Source organism: Cricetulus griseus (assembly GCF_003668045.3).
Source record: "Cricetulus griseus strain 17A/GY chromosome 1 unlocalized genomic scaffold, alternate assembly CriGri-PICRH-1.0 chr1_0, whole genome shotgun sequence".
In the NCBI taxonomy this organism is placed as follows: Eukaryota; Metazoa; Chordata; class Mammalia; order Rodentia; family Cricetidae; genus Cricetulus; species Cricetulus griseus.
Genome location: NW_023276806.1, coordinates 127,854,305 through 127,878,201, shown reverse-complemented (window position 1 = coordinate 127,878,201; position 23,897 = coordinate 127,854,305). Strand labels below are relative to the sequence as shown.

Here is a 23,897-nt window from a genome sequence, read left to right as displayed (position 1 = left end):
CTCAACATAAATTCAGCCACACTGAACCTCCTAGAAGAGAAGGTAGGTGGCACCCTTGAACAAATTAGTGCAGGAGACTGCTTTCTGAACATAACACCAGTAGCTCAAACATTGAGATCCGACAATAATAAAAGAGACCTCCTGAAACTGAGAAGCTTCTGTAAAGCAAAGGACATAGTCAGCAAGACAAAACAGCAGCCCACAGAATGGGAAAAGATATTCACCAACCCACATCTGACAGAGGGCTGATCACCAAAATATACAATCAACCCAAGAAGCTAGCCACCAAAACACCAAACAATGCAGAACTAAATAGAGAATTCTCAACAGAGGAAGCCAAATGGCTGAAAGACACTTAGACATCAGGGAAATGCAACTCAAAACCACTCTGAGATACCATCTTACTCCTGTCAGAATGGCTAAAATCAATAACACCAATGACAATCTATGCTGGAGAGGATGTGGAGAAAGAGGAATTCTCCTCCATTGCTGGTGGGAGTGCAAACTTGTACAACCACTTTGGAAATCAGTATGGTGGTTTCTCAGGAAAATGGGAATCAGTCTGTCTCAAGATCCAGCAATCCCTCTCTTGAGCATATACCCAAAGAATGCACACATGTTCAGCTATGTTCATAGCAGCATTATTTGTAATAGCCAGAACCTGGAAACAACAAAGATGCCCCTCAACTGAAGAATGGATAGAGAAAATGTGGTAAATTTACACAATGGAGTACTAAGCGGAAAAAAATAATGGAATATTGAAATCTGCAGGCAAATGGATGGAACTAGAAGAAACCATCCTCAGTGAGGTAACCCAATCACAAAAAGATAAACATGGTATGTACTCACTCATTTTTTTTATTTTTAGACTTAGAGCAAAGGATCATTAGCCAACATTGCACACTGCCAGAGGAGCTGGGAAACAAGGAGGATCCCAAGAGAAGATTGCATAGTCCCTCGAAGAAGGGGATGGGGACAAGAACCCCTAACCAAATTGGAGCCTGGGGGAAGGGAGAGAAAGGAGAGTCTTCATCCAGTTGCTGTTCGAAGCAGAAACAGACACGCATAGCTAAGCACTGAACCATACTACTGGAATTCAGTTGTGGAGAGGGAGGAGGATTGAGCAAAGAGGCCAAGATGGGGATGGAGAGACATGCAGAAACAGTGGACTTGACCTACTGATAGAATGGAGACCCTAGTCATAAAACTGGAGAAACAGCATTGAACCAAACCAACCCCTCTGAATGTGGATACCAGCTAGGATTAGGAGCCCAAGACAGTCTATGGCTCCTCTAACAGCGGAGCCAGTCTTTTTTTCTTTTCTTTTTTGGTTTTTCGAGACAGGGTTTCTCTGTGTAGCTTTGGAGCCTGTCCTGGCACTGGCTCTGGAGACCTGGCCTCAAACTCAGAGATCCGCCTGCCTCTGTCTCCCGAGTGCTGGGATTAAAGGCAAGCGCCACCAATGCCCGGCAGAACCAGTCTTTATCCCTAGAGCACAAATGGATTTTGGGAGCCCATTCCCTATGGAGGGATACTATTGCAAGCCCACATGCAGCAAGGAGGGTCTAGACCCTCCCCCAAACAATATGACAGACTTTGAAGGTCCTTGGTAGAGGGCCTCACTATCCCTGGGGAGGAGCTAGAGGGTGGGTTGGGTGGAGGAATGGGGGGGATGGATATATAAATATGAGTAATTAAAAATAATAAAAAATTAAAAAAAGAAAAAATACTTGCTTATGAGGTAATGCAGTGTTTTGACATATGTACACATTGCATAATTAGATCAGTGTACTCCTTCATTTCCTGAAGTATATCCTTTTGATGAAAACTTTTGAAAATCTTTCTAGCATTTGAGAAATATATAGTACATTATTATCTAAAGTCACCCTACTATGTTATGATGTTTCTTGAATGGTGGGTATTTTAAAACCCTACAGGTTGGGGCTGGAGAGACGGCTTAGAGGTTAAAAACATGTACTGCTCTTGGAGAGGATCTGAGTTCAGTTTTCACCACCCAAACTGGGTAACCCACAAACACCACAGTTTCATGGGGTCTAGTGCCTCTTCTGGCTTCTAAGGTCACTGCACTCACTTGTACAAACCTACCTACCTACACACACACATAGGCACAAAAAGTAAAATTAAAGCCCACTCCAGATAATACATGATATGTATGAAGTGATGTGGAAGTGTACATATGTGTGAGTGTGTGTGAAGAAGGCAACATTCAGTATCTTTCATAATTGCTTTCCTTGACTCTTGAGACAGCAGGGCTGTAACCCAGCACTGTGGTTACAGATGTCCATACATGGCCTGATTGCTTGCACAGCAGACACTTTACCAGCTGAGCCATATCTCCAGCATCACACTGGAGATTTTTGACATGTAATTTTTTTGTAATGCATACCAAATTTCACAACAAATGGTACCTTTAAATGCATAAGCCTGGTCCTTTATTGGCTTGAAGGAAATCTGTGAATTTAAAAACAGACAACAGGGGCTGGAGAGACAACTCAGTGGTTAAGAGCACTTGTTGCTCTTGCAGAGGACCTGGGTTCAATCCCAGAACTCATGTGGTAGTTTACAACCATCTTTAATTACAGTTTCAGGGGATCTGATGTCCTCCTGTGACCTCCTTAGACACTAAGCATGCATGTGATGCCCATATATACATGCTGTCAAAATATAAATAAAATAAAATGAATAACTCTAATTTTAATAAAAGAACAACTAGGATTTCATGCTTGAGAAGCATAAAAAAGATGGTGATAAATTTCAGCAACTAGCTGGGCTGGTTTGTATAGGGAGGTAGTCCTGGGTGCCTGAGAGAACAAGGCAAAAGGATTTAGAATTCAAGGTCTACTTATGCTATGCAGTGAGTTCAAGCCCAGACTAAATTACTTAGTGAGAACCTGTCTCCAAGTTAAAAAAAAGGCAAGTACAAGAAGCATCACAAGGTAAATGGGAACCCTGAGTGCTTGGGAATTCAGAGGGAAACAAGGCACTACAGTCAGTGTTGGAGGACAGAGGTTCAAGACAGTAGGTTGTAACTTCAAGCTTATATAGATGGCATCCAGGTATCTTTACTGAATTTCAGCAGTTAGATGGCAGGTGTCACTTGAGCACCTGTGGACACAACCATGTGCCATACTGGACAGAAACTGGGGTGCAAGTCCTGTGTACTGGGTTCAAAAGTTAGACTTAGTACATTTATCCTATATGTATCCAACATATTTGAGTGAGATGTACAGCCAAAATAACATGGACCCTCTGGGTAACATTTCCTACCTCCCAATTCTATTTTGTTATGTCTGGGACATATCCAGGTTTTCTAAGGGAATGATTGGGAATATTAATCCTATTGTGTAAGCTTCAATTAATGAAGCTAAAAGGGACTGAGTTATTCAAGGTCATATAGCTAATAAATGACAGAGAACGGACAATTTTGTCTAAGGCTAGAGCTTAACTGTCCTGTGATCATGGAGGAGAAGTGTAAATGACAAAGAAAGCTCCTCCTCCAGATTTGCTTAATCTGCCTCATGTTTCTTTTGAAAACAGATGCATGATATCTCAAACTATTTTATACATAGGACTTTTTATTTCCTCCCCTTCTGTCCATCTCATTCATCCCCCTACTGTCTATACTTAAATGGATAGAAATCCTAGGCCCTAAATAAGCAACTATATCTCAGGCACTGTGTTTGGTATGTGTTCACAGGAAGCTTTTGTCCATGCATGAAGATGGGTCACATAAAAATAATCAGTGTAAGGAAGCAAGTCAGGGCCACTAGGGCCACCCTGACATTAAGGGCTATGGGAAGGAATTCCAAGACAGTATAGGTGGGCTTTATGCAGGAAGTCAAGATGGGACAACACCGGAGAAAGATAGACAGGATTCAAGAAATTATTGCAAATGTTCCATTGATGGTGAGGGATTCTGTCTCAGAGATGTATGCATTTGAGCACCTCAGAGGTGGTAACAGGCACAGTCTCATCCTAGCAGTAGAAATCGTGCAAAAAAATGCATAAGGAAGCATAGGTCTCATAATTTACCAGCGCTGATGCAACTTCTCTGCTTGAAGCCACAGCACTTATTTTATTTTCCTGTATTAGCCAGCCACTAAACCTCAACCTACATACTGATAATTACATTTTCATTAGCCTGTACCTCATATAAATGCTATAGTGTTATAGCATGGTAGCAAAGTTAATTAAAATATCCTGAAACATTAGGTAGTAACTTATCCTTTCTAGCCTACTTGTCTCACAGTTCACAGATGTAAGCTACCAAGAATCAGCCAACACATTTTTGAAGTACATATGCTAAAATCTGTCTAGCATTTGCATTAATGTACTTCATTTAATCTCCAAGACAACTAACTATATAGGGAAACCAAGGCTTAAAGTTAAAGAAATTGCCAAGGATCAATTGCATGGCTGGGGACTGAACAGCCTGTGATTAACTGAGGCCATCTGGCTTCAGAGCCAATGCTTTTTGCCAGGACCAGCTCTCGAGATTACAGGGCACTGTATGTTAATTTGTCCACCTACAGTCAGCCAATCTAAATAGAAACGGGAATATGTCAGGTGTAGTCAAGGATTCTTCAATAGTAGTAATCAGTAGGGAAATTACTTAGCACCAATAACCTAATGACTGTTCTTAGAAGGATAAAGTTTATACAAATTTGGGAAGAAAGGAAAAAGAACAAGAAGTGCATGGTGTTTCTTAGGTCCACAGTGACCCCCATATAGATTGTGCTGGGCATCAATCATCTAAGGCCTCCCCAGCTGCTCTCCTGTATTTCAGTCTGTAAATTGGGACTCTGAACTGTATGAGGGAAAAGGACATAATGAAGCAGCCCATCTTCCCAGACTGTCTAATCCTCTGCTGTGGGCAGGAATGTGCACCTGAGTTTCAGGTCTCCCACAACGTCCCTGGATTCATCTTGGGACTCAAAGTCTTCCTCGTAAATGCCAACATCACTGGTATTTGGAGATAGCCATAGGCTTTTCACTGTGGCCCAGGCCTTGCGCTCCACATTCATGAATCCATTACCTTTTGTAATAAAGAAAGGATCCTCTTCCTTCAAAATATCTTTATTCTTCTCTAACAGGAAAAAAAAAAAACTGAACCAGTGGATAGCTTTGTTTTATATAAACAAAGCAGTCTTAAATTCTTAATAAGTTTGTTTGAAGTAGATGCTTAAAGTCTAAGGTAATGGTTCTCAACCATTTTAATGCTGAGACCATTTAATCCAGTTCCTCATGTTGTTGAGACCCCATCATAAAATTATTTTCATTGCTGCTTCATAGTTGTAATTTTGTTGCTGTTATGAATTATAATATAAACATCTGACATGCAGGATATCTGTTATGCAATCCTGGGAAAGGGTCCTTCTACCCCCAAGGGTGTCTCAACCCACAGACTGAGAACCACTGCTCAAAGGAGTCTGAGGTGTGGGAGCAATTGCCCTTTCTGACCTGACAAGAAAAATGATCAGGACTGTGGAAAATAGCTTGGCACAAATGACCCCAGATTTCTGCAACAAAACAAAACAAAATGTAGGATTTGAGTAGCTTTCCTAAAATGCTAATTGGGGCAGATTATTTAAGTAAAGACAAAAAATAGTTGCTGAAGACTGAGGAGTGTAGAAACAGAGAAAAGCACGGAAGAAGGGAGAATGATGCAAGGCCTCACAGAAAGCAGGCAGTGACTTCTGCTTGGGGCTTCAGCTGAGCTGTAGCCAGCCGTATTTCCGTGTAGTAAGGAATAAGGACTCTTACATATTTTGGTAGTTGGATGGACTGCCACATACATAGCAATTATACAAATGGGTGGTAGTGGAGAGCAAGAGAAAGAAAACATGTTAGAGATGGTGCCTGTGTTGTCACTAAACAAAGGTGGTCTGGCCCTGTCCAGTGGCTCCTTAAGGGTGATGGAGGCAGAGGGGTGGGAAAGCAATGCAGAGTGGAAAACAAACTGCAACTCAGGAATGGAAAGGAAAACAAAGTTGGCAGTTTTAAGTAAGGTAGTCGCAGCAAAGAACGCTCTTGGAAATCATGTAGGACTGTCTTGGTATGCAGAGTACTGTCTGTGTCCCACACTGGCCACAAAAGTTTAAGTGATCCTTCACCTATATTACAGTATGCCAGCTGCATAGCAGAATAGCCAAGGAGGTTAAAGGATTTATCTGACAGATTTTTTGTACACAAAAACAATGAGCAAATAGTCTCAAACACTGGTCTGTTTTTTGTATCCAAGGTTTCAATTAATCTAGATACAAGTTTCAGATAATTTTTCACATGTACATTATGGTCATAGGGGCATGACTTAAAAATCATTTCCCATCCTTTGGTTATTTGTAAAAATCCAAAAGAATTGTATCAAAATGAAATAAGAATAAGGTCATAAGTAAAATGAAAATACTTAGTCTTTTGAGACTTTCAGTATGGGAATTTGACTCAGTAGTGTACTTACCTGGCATGCATCTAGTTCTGGGCTTAATCCTTTGCACTGGAAGCATGCAAACAAATAAATGAACTAATAATTACAGCCTAAATACAAATGTGGGTACACAGTGTATAACCAGGCAAGTCAGGGTTATCTCAGCTTCATATTTTTCCCATCAGCGTCAGTAGTTGAGTATAATGTAAACCACCTGGAAGAAAGCAAGCTAACCAGTGGCTAGGAAGGGGTGTGTTGCTGTAAGAACATAACACTCAGTTGACTCCAGCTTAGGACAAGAGTAACGAGGAGGTTTCCTGACATACTCGGGGTGTATCCACAAAATTGCCACCCAGGAATTTACAAAAGAGGTTTGGTACAATTGTCTCTAAATTATCCAGAGCAATTTATTCTGACCCAGTAAGGGGATTTGTATCAGCTTGCATACATTTCTTAAAATAAGTATTCTAATTTTAACTTGATAGAATCTCTAAAGAGTCATCCAGATCACAAGACATAGTTTGAACCCAAGCCAGCAACAATAGTGCTTATGTTAGCTGTTGAAATAATCCCTGTGACCTGATGTTACCAAAAGATCAGATGGACAATATATGGCTAGTTCAGTAGTTGGTAACACAGATGAGGCTACAGACTTGTTTAGAACAGAAAGGAACTAATCCAGGAGAGTAGGTACATCCAGAAGCAAATTTATCAGTCAACTTTTTATATACAATGTTTTATGAGATACTAAGAAAGAGAAAGCAGTACTTGCATGGTGCTCCACTAGAAACATGCCAAAGACACCAGACCTTCTCTTGCCCACTCCAAAATGGCTCATGCTCTCTGTCTGATTCACATGCCTGCTCAAATAAACATGTGGAGACAGCTGCACAACAGCTCTTCCTACTAGTGATGAATACCTCCCCTCTCACCAAAATGCACTTCTCTACCCCATCCACAGTCTAAGTCAGGAACCTGACAGGATGGCTCAAGCCCGGAATCTTTCACTTGGAGTGAGGAGCTGAGGTAAGAGGATTGTTAAAAGTGTGAGACCAGCATCGGCCAAATAATGAGTTCAGGGCTTGCTTGACCTAGTACAAGTCTTTAACAAAAGTCACCAATTCAACTGTCCACGAGGTATGGTTAAATGGTTAACCCTGAGGAGGAGTGGTACACCAAGTGAAGTAGCAATGTGAAATACACAAGTATTCCTGTCCCATATTCAGACACAGACACAATATGACATACTCAGTTTTTCCTCAAATTTGCAAGTGAACCCTCTCCATAGTGTCTCAGAAGCCAGAACATCAGCACTCAGTGCAGACTTCACAGCTTTGATTGAGCTTTGTCAGCTACAGTGCCTGAGGTCAGCATTTCTCCATAAAATCTCAGAAAGTCAAGAGGAAGACGCCTGGGACAGCATGGCCTTCTCTGCCTCTACCATCTGACTGTACTCCACCCATCCATCCAACCGGAGCTTGTACCGAGGATGAAGTGTCCTGGCTCCCCTCTGAGCACAGCTCCCCAGGTGTACACTAGATCCCTTCCTTTTCGTCCACTCAAAGACAGCACTCCCTGCTCTCTTCTCAGTTCTCTGCTTTCTTAATGACATCCCCCACATGCCGTTCCTATTACTAGAAATACGTTGTAATACCTTTTCTCTTTACAGAATACCACTGTAATACTACCCCACTCGACTGCCATCCCCTTTCTGTTCCTCTCTGAAGCAGTTATCTAGGAAAGCCATGTCCATTTTCTTAGACTCTCTTCAGCCAGGGTCTCTCCTCCACCATTCTACTACATGTACACTTGCTGAAGTCACCAGTGACATTTACATTGTATGAGCAGTACTATTTCTAAGTTATCTACTTAGCACTTCACACGGATGGGATGGAGTGTTCTTTTCTCCTGGAAACATTTTCATTGTGAGGCTTTCTATAATACCATACTTCCTGGGTCTCCTTGTATCCTTCTGTTCTCTTACGCCTTCTCCTCAGGCTCAGTCTTCATGATTCTTCTACCAATTACCAGTCCATTTGGTTACATCATTTTATGTTGTGGCTATAAACATTTTATGTGCTGACAGCTCTAATAGTTTTGTCTCATTCAGACCTATCTCCTGAATGTCTTTTATTTGTTTACAATCATATTTATTTTTTGACAATAGATGTACATATGGCCTTCTGATTGCTCTCACCCCCTATTGTCTCTTATTTTTCTTCCTCCCCTGTACATTCTGCCTTCTTTACAAATTGGCCACATTCATGGCTTTTGTTATATTTATGGGTAACCCACTGATTTTGATTAGGGCTATCTTTGTGGCTGTGGGTTTTGAGCTATCCTATTTACTGGATTCTGGTAAGCTCAGAATTTGTGCACACCTAAAGATAATCGCTCCTTCTTCCTGGATCTCTCAGTAGCCAATAGTTCAGCAGTTAGGGGTAAGGCCCCAGCAGCCTTTTCCATGTCCCTGGATGACACTTGACAGAGTCTATCTTGTGTAGGCCCAATGCAAGAAAGCACAGCTGCTGCGAGTTCATGAATACAGTGGCTGTGCCCCATCTAGATGCTGGCATTGCATAACCTTTCTCCCTATTTTCCAGTGTTTACATTCCTTCCATCCCTTCTTTTGCAATGTTCCATGAGCCTTAAAGGGGTAGTATAAATATCTCATTCAGGGTTGGGGGAATCCTTTTATATCTGTTTATCTAGTCTACAGTTTCACTGAGATATTAATACACCCCTCCAAACTGCGTATCTCCACCACCTATCCCCAAAGAACTTCCTACCTTATGAAATGGAACATTTGCATTCTACAGACTCCAATGATAATATCTGACATATCACACAAGATACTTGATTTCAGAGGAAGCTTGAAGCATAAGTTTTATGTGAAATTCCTTAATTTTTATATTGTGGTGCTGGGTCAACCCCTACTTTTTAAATAATGACAACAGAATTTAATAAAATTCTGCATAGTGCAAATGAAAGATACAAATGGGACAAATAAAGTATATAGCATGAGGGTTTAAGATCTGTGAGAAAGGCTTGTCTTCTATTTAATCTCCTTTTTTTCCTTCCATGCACCCCTCTCTAATTCAGATGTCAATTTTCAACCAAGGTTCTGCCTGTGGGATCTCACTCCTTCCACTCCTGTTTGCCTATCACCAGAATGCCTTTCCAAGCTGGTGTGGGAGCCTAAAGGGTGTGGCATAGCAATAGAGTATTTGCCTAGTATGAGCAAGATCCTGATGTTTGCTATAAGAGCAATAGCATTAAAACAAAATACAACAAACAAAAACTAACCAGTAAAGGCTGAGTTGAGTCTGATATGGAAACATTCTCCTTGTTGATGAGACTCAATTGGTAGCAGAGCAGGCAGCAGTGAGATCAGGGACAGAGTACCCAACAGAGATAAATGCTTAGAGATTAGGTCACATTGCGTACTGGGACTCCTGAAGTCCAATAGGCATTACCAATACCCAGAAAAGAGGATCAAGGGATCTGCAGCCACCACTTGGTTCTTCGGCACTCAGCACATGGTCAAGAAGCTCTGCACACTTAATCTACTGCCAAATGGGTTAGGTTGGTGTACAACACAATGTATAGGTTTCAGGATCACCAAGAAAATGAACAGTTAAGTAAACCAATAAACGGCTGGAGAAGTGACCCAATTAACACATTTTAGGATTTTAGGTAAAGATGTAGAAATGTAAAAAGAAACAGAGAGAATGTTACCATTTTGGTGAAAACAGTTATGGGCCCAAGACAAAGGTGTTCTAGGGACATTGGAAATATAATCAGTCAGAAACACAAGAGCATAGAATTTCAGACACTAAAGGGTCAATTTCTTTCAGAAAAATATAATTTAAAATATGTCTGATGGGGACTTAGTCATATCAAATCTTGAGAGTCTTAATCCAAGCCTTTAAATTAAAGAATTAAAGTAGTGAAGTTGAAAAAAAATTGTTTTTCACTATATCTCAAGTCATATTTGAACTCAAGTAAAAGGAGAAAATCAAAATGTTTATATGAAATTATTTATTAATTAGACTTTGTAGTCTATCAATTGGATTAATAAGTCTCTGAAGTAGTCTAAAGCAATACTAGATGATTCTATACCTTTGCTTTAGGCATGTTTCATATAGAATGATATGACCTAAAGAGCTATTAGTTAGTGGATTAAAAAGAAATCTAAAATGGCAGTAACACAGTGGCTTTCAAGAGATTAATGGTATTTTTCCTAGTACTCTACTCAAAGTCTCTACTATAGGCATAAAATAAGACTTTCTCATTGGAGAAAACAGTTTTTAAACCCATGCACACACACATATACACTATGGAATTCAAATTATGTATACATATGCATATATATGTGTATATATGTTTATTGTGTATATTATTTACAAGCTATAATTAAAAGCCAACTCTACCCCAAACATTATGCTAAGCATAACAAATTAATATTTTTACCCAGAAACACATTTACAAATTGTTTCCCAATGTATACACTAAAAATTGATTTTAAAATAACTAAACAAAACATTCTTGTTCTCAATTGTTAAAGAGGATCTTATAAAATATGCTACTTTTGGTTTTCAGAAACTATGTTTGGGTAGTACAAAAGGTGATAAAAACTCTTTTTGCTTTGTTCTGTTCTACCCAGATGATATGCAGAAAGGCATCAGACTGACTATTGCGTGGCTCAAATACATGTTCATTCCCATGAGACCATCTAGGTTGAAACTATATGTAATAGTGCACATTTTGAAAGTGTGTGTGCGTGCGTGCGCACGTGTGCACACATATGTGAATTGTGCATGTTTATATGTGTGTGTGCGCATGGGTGAATAGTCTCCTTTTGAATGGCTTCTGTGCCCAACACTTGGGAACAACTAAAGGCTTTGGAGACATCTTAGCAAATGGTTATGTGAAGTTCTGAGACAAAGTGTCGATTCTTTCCAGTGAAGCCCCTTGCTTCAAATCATTCCTTAGAGGCTCCTATCTGCCAATACCCATGCCCCCATGGAAAGCAGCATGTATCAGAGCTACTTGACACTGGAGACCACCAGGACATTCTGAACCCAATGTGGGCTACAAATTTACAGGCCTTTTTGTAGAAAGATATGGTGTCCCAGGTATTTATGATAGGTTAATTCAGTCTAAAAAATGATTTTGACATTGGTATATCAACTTAAAACATAAAAGAAATGGAAATACCTACGTTTTGGCATCCTTTTCTCAATGTAAAAAAATAGAGGGAAATGTCTATAAAGCTTGGTCTCTGGAAGAAAACCAAAAACATTTTCTGGCAGGGGAAGGGAAAATGAACTCTTGAATATGGTTTCAGAATTCTTAAGCAGGCAGCAGTTGGAGGAGATAAGGTCTGGCTTTGAGCAGTCATATCACAGAAAAAGCTGGCCCCACTGAGGGTAAGCTACCCTAGGGTAGCATAAACTCCTGTCAGCCTGCAAGCTAACATTGGATGACTGATCCCAATTTCCTCAATGTGCTATGCTCTCTACAGAAACAGCAAAAAACCAAGACTCTTGCCAGAGCCAACATCATTTACTGCACCAGGAAGAGGAAACCACCCTGGCCTTTATGACCGTTTAGATCTCCAACTTTGTCTGGGAAATTCACTTTGAGCACATGCAACAGTGAGGTTCTTGGGAGATATGGATCAAAGCCCTAGCAAAGAAGTCCTTCTTCTTCCCCCAGCACTAAGGCTGATCTCCCTGCTTCTGTGTTAAAAACAAAAAACAAAAAACAAAACAAAAAACCAAACAACAACAACAACAAAAACGCAAGCAGTACTCAACAAGCCAAGCTGTCCCAGAAAGGTGGAATGTGTCTGACATTGGCAAGTAAGATGGAAAGCAGATTAGACTAAGCCTCAGGGAAACAGAAGTTTCATGAACACTAAGTTCATCCTGTTCAGGAACTGGAGCTAAATGGATGATGTCAGTTTTATGCCTGCTCATGATGCTCATTCCAAAACATCTGCTCACTGCAGAACCCAGAGCACTTTAATTGTGCCATTAAAGTTCTTTGCTCTCACTTGTTACACTCACTTGTTATACTTGTTCACCAGTTGGATTATAGCAACTGCTCTACGATAGACAAATCCAGCTCTATGGGGCCAAATTATCGTTGTCTGTAGGAATACTGCTCAAATAGCAGGAACTAGTTATGAGTCAATAAGGATTAAAATAAGCCAGGTCTACAACTGCATACAACAGAGATTTTATTTTACAAGCCGAAGGACTGGGGAGTGAAAATAAATTTGTTTCTTGTGATATCAACCCTATCTATTTGCTTTACTCAGGATAGTGGTGTGTTTAAAACTGCCTGTCTTACTGTGGAAGGAGGAAAGAACTGATAGCTTGTCAGAGATATGCCACGGAAAGAGTGGGAAAAACACAAAATACTTACAATCCTTATCTCAGATGGTCAGAGTCTGCCCAAAAAAGCACTGAAAAGGAAACATTCCTGCCACAAAAAGCCAGACATGCTCATTACTGTGGTGTAAGATGTACAGAGAAGACTTTGAGACAAGAGGGCTAAAAGCCCCTTTGTCCTGCTCACACAGGAATACCCATGCCACACAGGGATGAGAGACTACCTTAACTCCCAAAAGGGCCTCAGTCATGTCTATGCCTCAGCATTACCAAGACAGCTAGGCCCCTGCCCAAGAAGTCTGAATCATCTTCTCAGTTCCACACAGATGAGTCAGATGCTAAAGAATATGCCTCAGGCCTTCACAGTTTCATAAACACTGCAATGAGGTAGCACAAAGGACCTTTCGTTTAGTGTGCAGTGCAGGCCAGACTCCTAATGGTTACAGTTCTCAGTGCTCACAATAACTCCATAAAGACACTAGGGCAGAACAGCTCAGGCTCTAGCCCAGTATCAGTAACTGTGAAGTGGCCATTTCAGGATGGGAGTTGAGTGCAGTCAGGTCCAAAGTCCCCCTCTCAACCAAAACAGCACACTGCTGCCTGTTCTAAGTCCCCATGAAAACCATGGAGAGGACTGTTAATATCCTGTTTGTGAAGGAGGGGGAGGGCAGGGGAGGAGGAAGATCACAGCTCAGCAGCCAGTGCTGTGCAAAGAGTGGGTCTGCACCTTGTCCATGTTCTGTGTCCCAACTAAAACCAGAGAGGAGCCCTGTTCCAGAAGGCAGTAAAATGCCTCTGGTGGGCTGCTTCAAGTATAGATTAGTGGTAATATCAAACCTCTCAAAACTGCAGCGGTGTTTCTTACAAGAGCAAGCTTTCCTCAAAGCACCCAACTATTACTTTCCCCAAAAAAGACAATAGAGGGAAAGCCCACTTCCCTGCCCTCACCATAACCAACAGCACTTACGCTTTAAATGCCGGGAGGTAGGAGTATATGGAAATGCTGCTCAGGTTATACACAAATGGCAGGTGTTTCCTGATATCTGTCGTTGCCCAGCCACTAAAATATGTATTCAGTAGGCCCTGGTCCCCACCTGAAAGAAAGCACACAAACAGAAAGGAACTTTATAGGAATACATGGAAACATTAAAGTAGATACTAATTCTGTTTTAAATTTACTATCTAATTTAATAATAAATTCTAAGTCATATCCTTTAGGACATTTTGGGGGTAAATGGCTATTTTCTGATTTATTTTTGACAAATACTTAAGAAACGGCTACTATATGCTACACATTGTATCAGACACTATGGAATCAATGTGAGTAAGACACATAGTTATTATCTTTACAAGGGTCTGTGGTAGCATAACAGATGCCTATACTAGCAAGTCAAAGTTAACAAAAATGATCACAGATGTGGGTAAGGGCAGAAAAGAAAGAAGGACAAATGCTATAGGGATACATGGGCATGGCTCAGAGAAGGCTTCCATAGGGAAGCTGTGCTTGAGCTAAGACCTGAGGTCTACTGTGGAGTACTTGACAAATGCAGGAGAGATGCTCAGCAGAGGGAGAGCTGGACAGGGTGAAATAGCTCACACTCAGTACAGAGGCCCGCAGGAACAAGAGGCTACAGAAAGACATCCAAGTGAAAGGGGTTCTGGGATGGTGAATGGAACCAGAAGTATCACAGCACATATCAGTTTTCAGATGAACTTTGAGACTTTTCCACTAAGATTAAAGGGAAAAAAAGAGAAAAAAAAGAGGGGGGGAGAGCTGGCAAGCTGGGCTCCCAACTTCTGGCTCACCATTCCTGGGTGATTTCCCTTTTGAAAGAGTGGCCCTGGGCCTGGAGAGATTGCTCAGTGGTTAAGAGCATTGCTTGTTCTTCCAAAGGTCCTGAGTTCAATTCCCAGCAACCACATGGTGGCTCACAGCCATCTGTAATGAGATCTGATGCCCTCCTCTGGCCTGCAGACATACATGCAGACAGAACACTGTACACATAATAAATAAATAAATTTTTAAAAAATTTAAAAAAAGAAAGAGTGGTCCTCACTTTACAAGAAGGGCATGAAGTCCATCCAGGAATCCTAAGAGCTGAGCAGGTATTTTGCTGCCCTTAGCCAGCATGGTGACAACCCAGCAGGGGTGTGTGTTGTTGACCTGGTCTCTGGACAGGCAGTAGCCAGTCATGGCTGTGGCTAAGTTTGGCCATGAAGTAGTAAAGTATTTATTCAGCCTTACGGACCAGACTCCATGCCTTCCTTGGAAAGTGAAGACATGGACATTCATTTAAAAGGAAAACAAGCAGGGCTGGTGGCTTTTGCCTTGAATCCCAGAATTTTAGCTAAGGTAGAAGGATTGCTATGAGTTTAATATCTGTCTGCGTGGGCCAGAAAATGAATTCCAGGCCAGTCTAGGCTATAGAGTGAGACTCAGTCCCAAAAACAAAAACAAAGCAGGGGACACAAACAAACAAAAATCTAAAAAGCTAACCACTTGACCTAAGTCCTAAATAAACAGGTAAGGAAACTAATTCAAAACATAGTCTCCTTTGAGTTTTCTATTTTAGCCTCTGAGAGAGTTCAGAAAATACCTTAGAACCAGAGTCTTGAGTAGACTCTGAGCCCTGAGTAGGATGTGAGTAGGAGAGACAAGTGTGTGTGTGTGTGTGTGTGTGTGTGTGTGTGTGTGTGTGTGTGAGAGAGAGAGAGAGTGTGTGTGTGTGTGTGTGTGAGTGTGTGTGGTGTGTGTGTGTGTGTGTGTGTGTGTGTGTTGAGGGAGACACATGGAGTATGTGTGTAGTAGGGATGATGGCGGAAATACTCTGTGTGAAGTGAGCATCTGTTTATTTCTATCTTGTCCTGGGTCTGCTTTGTGTCAAGTTCCAGTATTCTCTTTCACCATTCAAAAAGCCCAAGTGCTATTTGGTTTCCTTTGGACTAGAAGATTTCAAAACTATGGATGTCAGTAACTTTAAGAGAAAGGAGTAAGACCAGGGCTTCTTATTTAAAATCTAAATGTGCCCAATCCCCACTATGTATATCCTATTCTTTGCAAACATACCCAATTGACAGACCAGTGGCATTCATTAAGTGAACATCTATGGAAGAAGGTCTCTGTATAGGAATCCCTGACAGGTCCCACTCCTCAATGAACAAGTGAAATGAAACGAGAAATGGAACAGAATATGCTTCACTATTTCAAAGATGCAATGTACTGAATGGTTATGGGCCCCAAATGTACATATTGAAACCATAATTTCCAAGAGGAACTGAATTGATGTCATAAAAGAGTGGTCCAGGGGGGCCTTCACCCCTTGCACTATTTCAGGTTACTGAAGAAAGATGGTGTGTGAGAGCAGTCTGCCTTCACTGGACTTCCCAGCCTCCAGAACTAAGAAATGAATTCCTGCTAGTCATAGACCCCTGGTCAATAGTATCCCTAAACTCTACAACAAAATACCAATACAAAAGATATTCCTATCTGTGTAGACAAGCATGTATTCTGAAGCACAGGATATTAGAACCAATAACTACATTATTCTGGGACTTACTTTGCATTTCACAAAGATCATAAGAATATGGGTGATATAGACACTGATGTCCAAGGACAGGGGTCTGCAGTCTTACTAATTTGGTTTTCCACATAGTCATCAAACCAAAGACAGAGACAGCTTTATTTATTCTAGGGCAGAACTAAAAATAGCCCAGATGTCTTTCAATAGGTACATAAATATAACCATAAATAAAATGCCATAGAACAAAGGAGCAAACTACTGATGCATAGGATTTGGAAACATCTCAAGAAAACCAGTCTGAGTGAAAAACCATCATGATTCCATTTATATAACCTCCTTGGAGTGATAAAACCATAGAGGACATACTTGTGGCTGCCAAGGACAGAAGAGAGCAGAGAGGAAGCCGAGGCTCTAAAGGGTATTATGAGGGCCCTGTTCTGTTTTAGACTGTGGTAGTGGTCTCAACAAAGTACACGTGCAATAATAGAGACATATCTATACAGACATACAAGTCAGTGCATAAGTAAAATTGATAGAATTGGAATAATCTTCATGGTCTGAGCTAATATTAATTCCTTATTTTAGAATTATACTATAGTTATATAGGGTATTGCCACAGAGGGAAATGGGTGAGGGATATAGGGACTGTCTATTATCTCTTACAGCAGCATGTGAATCTACAATTCACTCCAAATAAAAATAATGCAGAATAAACTGCAAAATATAAAAGTTTAACAAGGGCCAATGTAATTAAAATGAAAAATACAAAAACTGGATCATTTTGATTCTAAATACCATAATGACAGAGATTTGGGCTCTTTGCTTATCAACTATCATTCCCTCAAATTTATAAATACAGAAAACTATTTCCTGAATTGATGCAAGAACCTTCAAGATATTCCACAGCAGAGTAGCTGAAAGGCCATCATGTCATGGAGGGAGAGTAAATTAAGCTACTAATCACTTATAGTTATTATTATGTCATTAAAATCAATTTTAGACATGTAGCAGGGGATTGCCAGCTTACAATCCCACCTCCAGAGAGTCTGGGAAACAGGGAGAACCCTAGGTACCCCAGGGAAGGGGAAGAGGACAGAATCTCCTGAGTTGATTGGGAGCATGAGGGGGGGAAAGGGAGCTGGGAGAGAGAGAAAAGAGGACATGGGGGAGCAGGAAGGTTGAGTTGGGGGGAGAATAGAAGAGAGCAGGATGAGAGACACCATAATAAAGGGAGCCATTATAGGTTTGAGGAGAGACCTAGCACTAGGGAGATTTCTAGAGATCTACAAGGATGACACCAACTAGCAATCTAAGCAATAGTGGAGAGGCTACCATAAATGCCCTTCCCCGATAATGAGATTGATGACTACCTTATATGCCATCCTAGAGCCTTCATCCAGTGGCTGATGAAGCAGAGGCAGACACCCACAGCTAAACACTGAAATGAACTCCTGGAACCCAGTTGCAGAGAGTGAGGAGTGATGAGCAAAGAGGTCAAGACGGGGCTGGTGAGCTGACCTGAACAAGGGGGAGCTCATGGACCCCAGACTGAGTTGCAAAGAGTGAGGAGTGATGAGCAAAGAGGTCAAGATGGGGCTGGTGAAACCCACAGAAACAGCTGACCTGAACAAGGGGGAGCTCATGGACCCCAGACTGATGGCCGAAAGGCCACCATTGGACTGATGCAGACCCCCTGAACATGGGTGTCAGTGAGGAGGCCTCATCAATCTATGGGGCCTCAGGTATTTAGTATTTATCCCTGGCAAACAAATGGACTTTGGGAGCCCATCCCACGTGGAGGATACTCTCTCAGCCTGGACACATGGGGGAGGACCTAGGCCCTGCCCCAGAGGATACGACAGACTTTGGGGATTCCCCATGGAGGGTCTCACCCTCCCTGGGTAGTAAAGGGGGGTTGTGGGGGCTTGTGGGGAGTGAGTGAGAAGGGGAGGGAGAGGGAGCTGGGATTGATATGTGAAACAGGCTTGTTTTTAATGTAAATAAAAATAAAATTAAAAAGATTAAAGATACATATGGCATACATTGTGATTATAATTAAGACATAAACTAAACATATAGGAATAAAAATGAAACAAGACATTATATTAGAGGATTGGTGCTATGTTTATCCCTCATTTTTTCTTATTTTTGTAATACAAAAACACTAATACAAAGGGGCAGGAAGGAGAAGTATCTTAAGACCATTTAAAGGATTCTTTTTTCCAACAGAAAAATATACATGTAGATGATAAAGCATATTAATAATAGAACTCTACACATCCACCATTCAGTTTAAAAGCATGAATGTTGCCAACTGTGTTCTGTGTTCTCTGTGAGGGCATATCCATCCAATCTCATTGCCTCTCTGACATGGGTAACTATTAAGTTACAATTACAAATGAAATTCACAATTATTTTACTACATATGTATTCCCAGACAATATAAACAGTTGCTTTTATTTTGAACTTTAGAAAACCACTCCTTTGTCTGTTGCACTGGTTTTGTTTGTTTATTGGCAGACCTAGAGATGGAAGCCAGAACTTTATGCTTGTTGGGAAGGCATTCTACCACTGAGCTACATCCTCAGCCTTCTACTCCCTATTTATGGAACAGAGACTACTCATTCATTGGTTAAGGGCACTAACTGCTCTTCCAAAGGACCCAGAACCCAAATCCCAGCACCCACATGCATCTCACAATTGTCTTTAATTCCAAGATCTGACTCTCTCATACCTTCAGGCAAAACACCAATGAACACAAAATAAAAGTAGCTGGCCAGTGGTGGTGCACACCTTTAATCTCAGCACCCGGGAGGCAGGAGGATCTCTGTGAGTTCGAGACCAGCCTGGTCTATAAGAGCTAGTTCCAGGACAGTCTCCAAAGCCACAGGGAAACCCTGTCTCGAAAAATAAAAACAAAACAAACAACAACAAAAAGTAAATAAGTTAAAAAACAATTCTTAAAATGAATATTGCCGGAGCTGGAGAGATGGCTCAGCTGTTAAGAGCACTGACTGTTCTTTCAGAGGTCCTGAATTCAATTCCCGGCAACCACATGGTGACTCACAACCACCTTGAATGAGATCTGGTACCCTCTGCTGGCATGCGGGCAGAAGATTATATACATAATAAATAAATAAATAACTTTAAAAAAAAAGGTCACTAAAAAAATGAATATTGCCTACATATATAAAGCATAAAAAAAATCCCACGAAGACCTTACTAGCACTTCTGATATCCAAGTCACTGTGACCCACTAGCCTTGTGCAGGCACTAGCTCGTGGCCTCTGGTCATGAAAGGTGGTTTCTGCTCATTGTCCGGCCCCCTGCAAACATTCCTAGCTAATTAGCTGAGGGAAGGCTGACGGCATCAGGAAACAGTAAGAACAAAAAGCAATAAAGTCGCCTTGGTGAATCAGTGGTGCACATTACACTGGCAAACCTGAAATGCTCAGTAAGTACTGTGGCTACTGATTCCATCATATGACTACAACAAATCATTGTTTATCCTAAAACCATGGATTAAAAATAGAATTAAGTATCCAGTGATTTGGGGCTTTTTCAGAGTTAATTTTTGAGGCAGGGTCTCATGTGGTTCAGGCTGGCCTTGAACTTTCTTTGTAATCAAGGATAACCTTAAAATTCTGTTCTTTCTGCCTCCGCCTCCTAAGTATTGTGGTTACAGGTGTGTGGCACCACAATCTGACTTCAGGCCATGCTTTTTAATTGAGCATTCTGGAGATTCTAATCAACCTTCCCCAAACACATAGCTTGACATTTCACAGTCAGGTAGAAGCATGGATTAGAAAGATCTATCTGTAGTGTCAGTAACATCCTCATTTTTATTTTTTTTTCAGAAATATTAAGATCACTATTCAAAGCGGAATATGCATATAGCTATATTTGTACTACAAAACACACAAAGATTCAATGAAGATTGATAAATACCCATCTACTACTCCTCCCCCAAATAAAAATAATCCAGGATTTTGTCCAGTACTTCCTAGTCAGTCTTAGAGGCAGCTTAATTTAATCTGGCAGGCTAAGGCACTTTTAATCTTAGTCATCTTAGAACTGACACACATGATTAGCAGTGATCAGCAGCAGCTGTGATCTGGTAAGCGTGAGTATGCCAACATGTGGGAGGCGGGGAAGCAGGACAACATAACAAGGGACACCTTGCTCCAGTTTTGCAAATAGGACCAGATGCCCAGTTCTGCATCCTCCTTCCACTAGGCTGCCCAAGCTGCTGACCTCACAGCCGCATAGCACTTGAGTAGGGTGATGAGCCTGGTAACCATGGGCACATTACAAGGAGACATTGGTTCTATTTGTTTTATTAGACAGCGAGTGTTGCCTTTGAAATTTGTACATGTGCCCGATGTCGTCTAGTTCCTGGGACTACACAGTTTATTGGCAGACTGCTCGGCATAGGCCTTACCCAAGAGCTTGACAGAAATGCAGAATGTTGAATACGAAAGTTAAGGCGCATTGGTCTGCAGCCTTTTGGACAAAACTCCTTTTAAGTTTTACTATATCAATGGGTGTAACATTAAAAATTTCATTTATGCCGGGTGTTGGTGGCGCACGCCTTTAATCCCAGCCTGGTCTCCAGAACGAGTGCCAGGACATCCTCGAAAGCTACACAGAGAAACCCTGTCTCGAAAAACCAAAAAAAAAAAAAAAAAATTATGTAAAGTTTTTTGTTATAGGTATAATACATATGATCAATGAGAGGGTCCAACTCTCAGATGGTTCCTAATTCACACTAAGAAGGCAGAGGGGCATATATTAAGCAAACAAAGTTAAGAAAATTTCCAACTATTATCAATCAGGTACTGAAATAACACAAAACTTACTTTTACATTATTGCTGATTTTTATATTATTTCTGGAAGACACAATCATTGCTGCCCACAGCAGCAAGCCAAGGATTATCAAATGACAGCTGATACTGTTCTATGGACAGCAAGACTGTGGAGAAACGGATGAGAGTGTAAAATAGCTTGATTCAGAGTCTGCATGCACTCTTTCCTCCTCCTGTTTCTCTCACAGGTCCTTCGTTTCCCCTGGTTACAAAGCTAATGGCAGAGAGATGGCTAAGAAAATGGCTCTCAAGAAAAAAAATCTATGTACTCATTTATTTTGAAATGCCTCAGTCCTTCATTCTTTTGTTGGGTAAACTCAGTACAAAGCCAGAATAACTACAAAGACTAGAGAAGTTATACCAAATCCAGAAAACATTTTAAAGCATTATCAGACTCTAAGGATATCAATGAGAATTGAGAACCTAAAGGGATACCAACTTTCCTTCAGATCCTTAATTCAGCTTAAAGTAAAAATCAAACCTAATAATCTACCACAAAAATGTATTACCTATTTCCTCCAAAATTTATTACAAATACAAGTTCCAGTATATAAATTAAAATTTAGGGTACTTTGGTACTTGGCATCAGGATTAAACAAAAAATAGGGCACTCCAGATTGGGCAACATGAATTCTTGTGTTGAGTTTTTAAAATGAATACATACAGATACATAAGCAGCCTTAACTTAGAATATTTTAGAGCCACAGGGGAAAGAAAGTACATTCTAGAATTTGTACAGACTGAGTTCAAATTTAGAGTCCAGTGGATCAGCTTCATTTCACCCCTGATGAGTGCCTAGAGTATCATGATCTCTTTCTCTCATTAATATGCCTGAACTTCTTTCTACGAAATGCTATGTATTATCCTTTAATCTAATGGACTTCCACAATATTGTCCAACTTTTCAGAAAACTTCGATGAAGAAGCAGTTTCAAAACAATTTAAAAACACAAAACACTACCGGGACTTGAGCTTGCGCCTATGGAAAATTAGATGTTAATCATGAATGAGGTATGTAATCACTAGTTCTAAATTCTGATACCCCAGGCACTTGGGAGAAAAAAGACAAGTCAAGCATGGTTTTCCATATTAGGATTCTTCTCTTGGCCAGAGCCGATTGGTAGAGGATGTGATTGAAGGCTGGTGATTAGAAGAACAGCAGACACATTCTTTGTCATCAGAAGGGCTTAATGGCAGCTTCAAAAGCTCAGCCATCAGCAGCCGATGTGGCTTGTCAGGGACACCAGGCTCCAGTCTTTTGAATGTGAGCAAGAGATTAAGCAGGACTGTCAAGATACTCTGACAGACACAGTCATCTGCTAACACACATTGTGTGGTAGCAATCTGAAACTGCTGATATATAAGACCCTGATAAATACATGTGAATTGGGAAGGGGCACCCTGGGGGTATTAGAGATGGACATAAGAGAAAGGAGCATCTGAAAATGTTTGCCTCCATACTTATGGCTTGACACCTAAATAACAATGACAAAATTTAAGAAATGGTCCCATTGTGTACCTCTAGCTAGGCTGGAACTTGCTATGCAGACAAGGCTAGCCTTAAACTCACAGCCAGGGATGCCTCTCCCTCCTGAGCGCTTGGATTAATGGTGTGTGCCATAATGTCCAGCAACAAAAATATTTTAAAACAACATTAAAAATGTATTTATATATTGGGCTGGAGAGATGGCTCAGTAGACAAGAGTACTCATTGTTCTTGCAGAGGGCCTGGGCCAGGACCTACTATCAGTAACTCCACTTCCAGGGATCTGATGACCTCTTCTGATCTAGCTGGGCACCAGGAACACATGTGGTACTCATACATGTATGCAGACAAAACATTAATACACATAAAAATAAATAGATCTTTAAAAATTTTGTGTATATATTTGTAAGTCTTACAAACTATAAAATATATTAAAAATTTGAAACAAGCCATAGTTACTGCCACCAGACAGTTGTTTATAAGTAAATATTTTATTGGTATTAGGTACCATTTGCTGCTGCAAATGAATACATCCCTGTAGAGAGGGGCAGACTCCTAAGCATGGAGTAAGATACCCTCACTAAATAAAACTCAGGAATACACACCTCAAGTGGAAAAAACATTTGAATTAAAATTAGCTAGTTTATTCTTCTATTGACTTTAAACATATTGAGCAGCTGACTGCTTAACTTTTTCACTTCTAATGCCAGAGAAAACTCATTCTTTCCGTTGCCAGGAGCAAGTGAAAAGAAGGCCACTGTCTGGGAAGCTGCAGTTAAATGATGAACCATGTTAGCAGTACAGAGAGAATCTCGGTGGTTCAGGTTCTACTGAAAAAGCAGATGCCTTTCCAAAAGAACACTTTGTACACGCTGAAGCTGCTTAACAACGAACCTCAGCTCCTAGTGCCTCCACAATGCCCAGTGCAGCTTCCAGTTGTTAGCACATTTCGTTTTCTTCAGTTGTACCCTACATAATTCATGATGGCATGTGACTGCTGGCAGCTAAACTTCCAGCCACTAGACTAAAAGCTCTTTACATGATGAAAATCATGTGGCTTTTGAGAAGCTGGTAGGCTATCAGATGTTTTATAAATTGTTTCATTTTCTGAACTTGAGAGTGGTTGTGCTAGCTTTCTGGGAAGATTAAACTTCCTTCAATTATAGTTGAGGAAGTGGA

The 23,897-nt window shown here is 40.8% G+C and overlaps 1 protein-coding gene across 1 annotated transcript in view; it reads right to left on the bottom strand.

Moving 5' to 3' along the window:
* Gyg1 (glycogenin 1) overlaps positions 1–23,897 on the bottom strand; it is a 36,563-nt gene that overhangs the window by 4,067 nt on the left and 8,599 nt on the right. Inside the window, exon 5 of the mRNA XM_027392104.2 lies at positions 13,814–13,940. Within this exon, the coding sequence (XP_027247905.1) occupies positions 13,814–13,940 (127 nt within the window). The remainder of the gene's footprint in view (positions 1–13,813; positions 13,941–23,897) is intronic.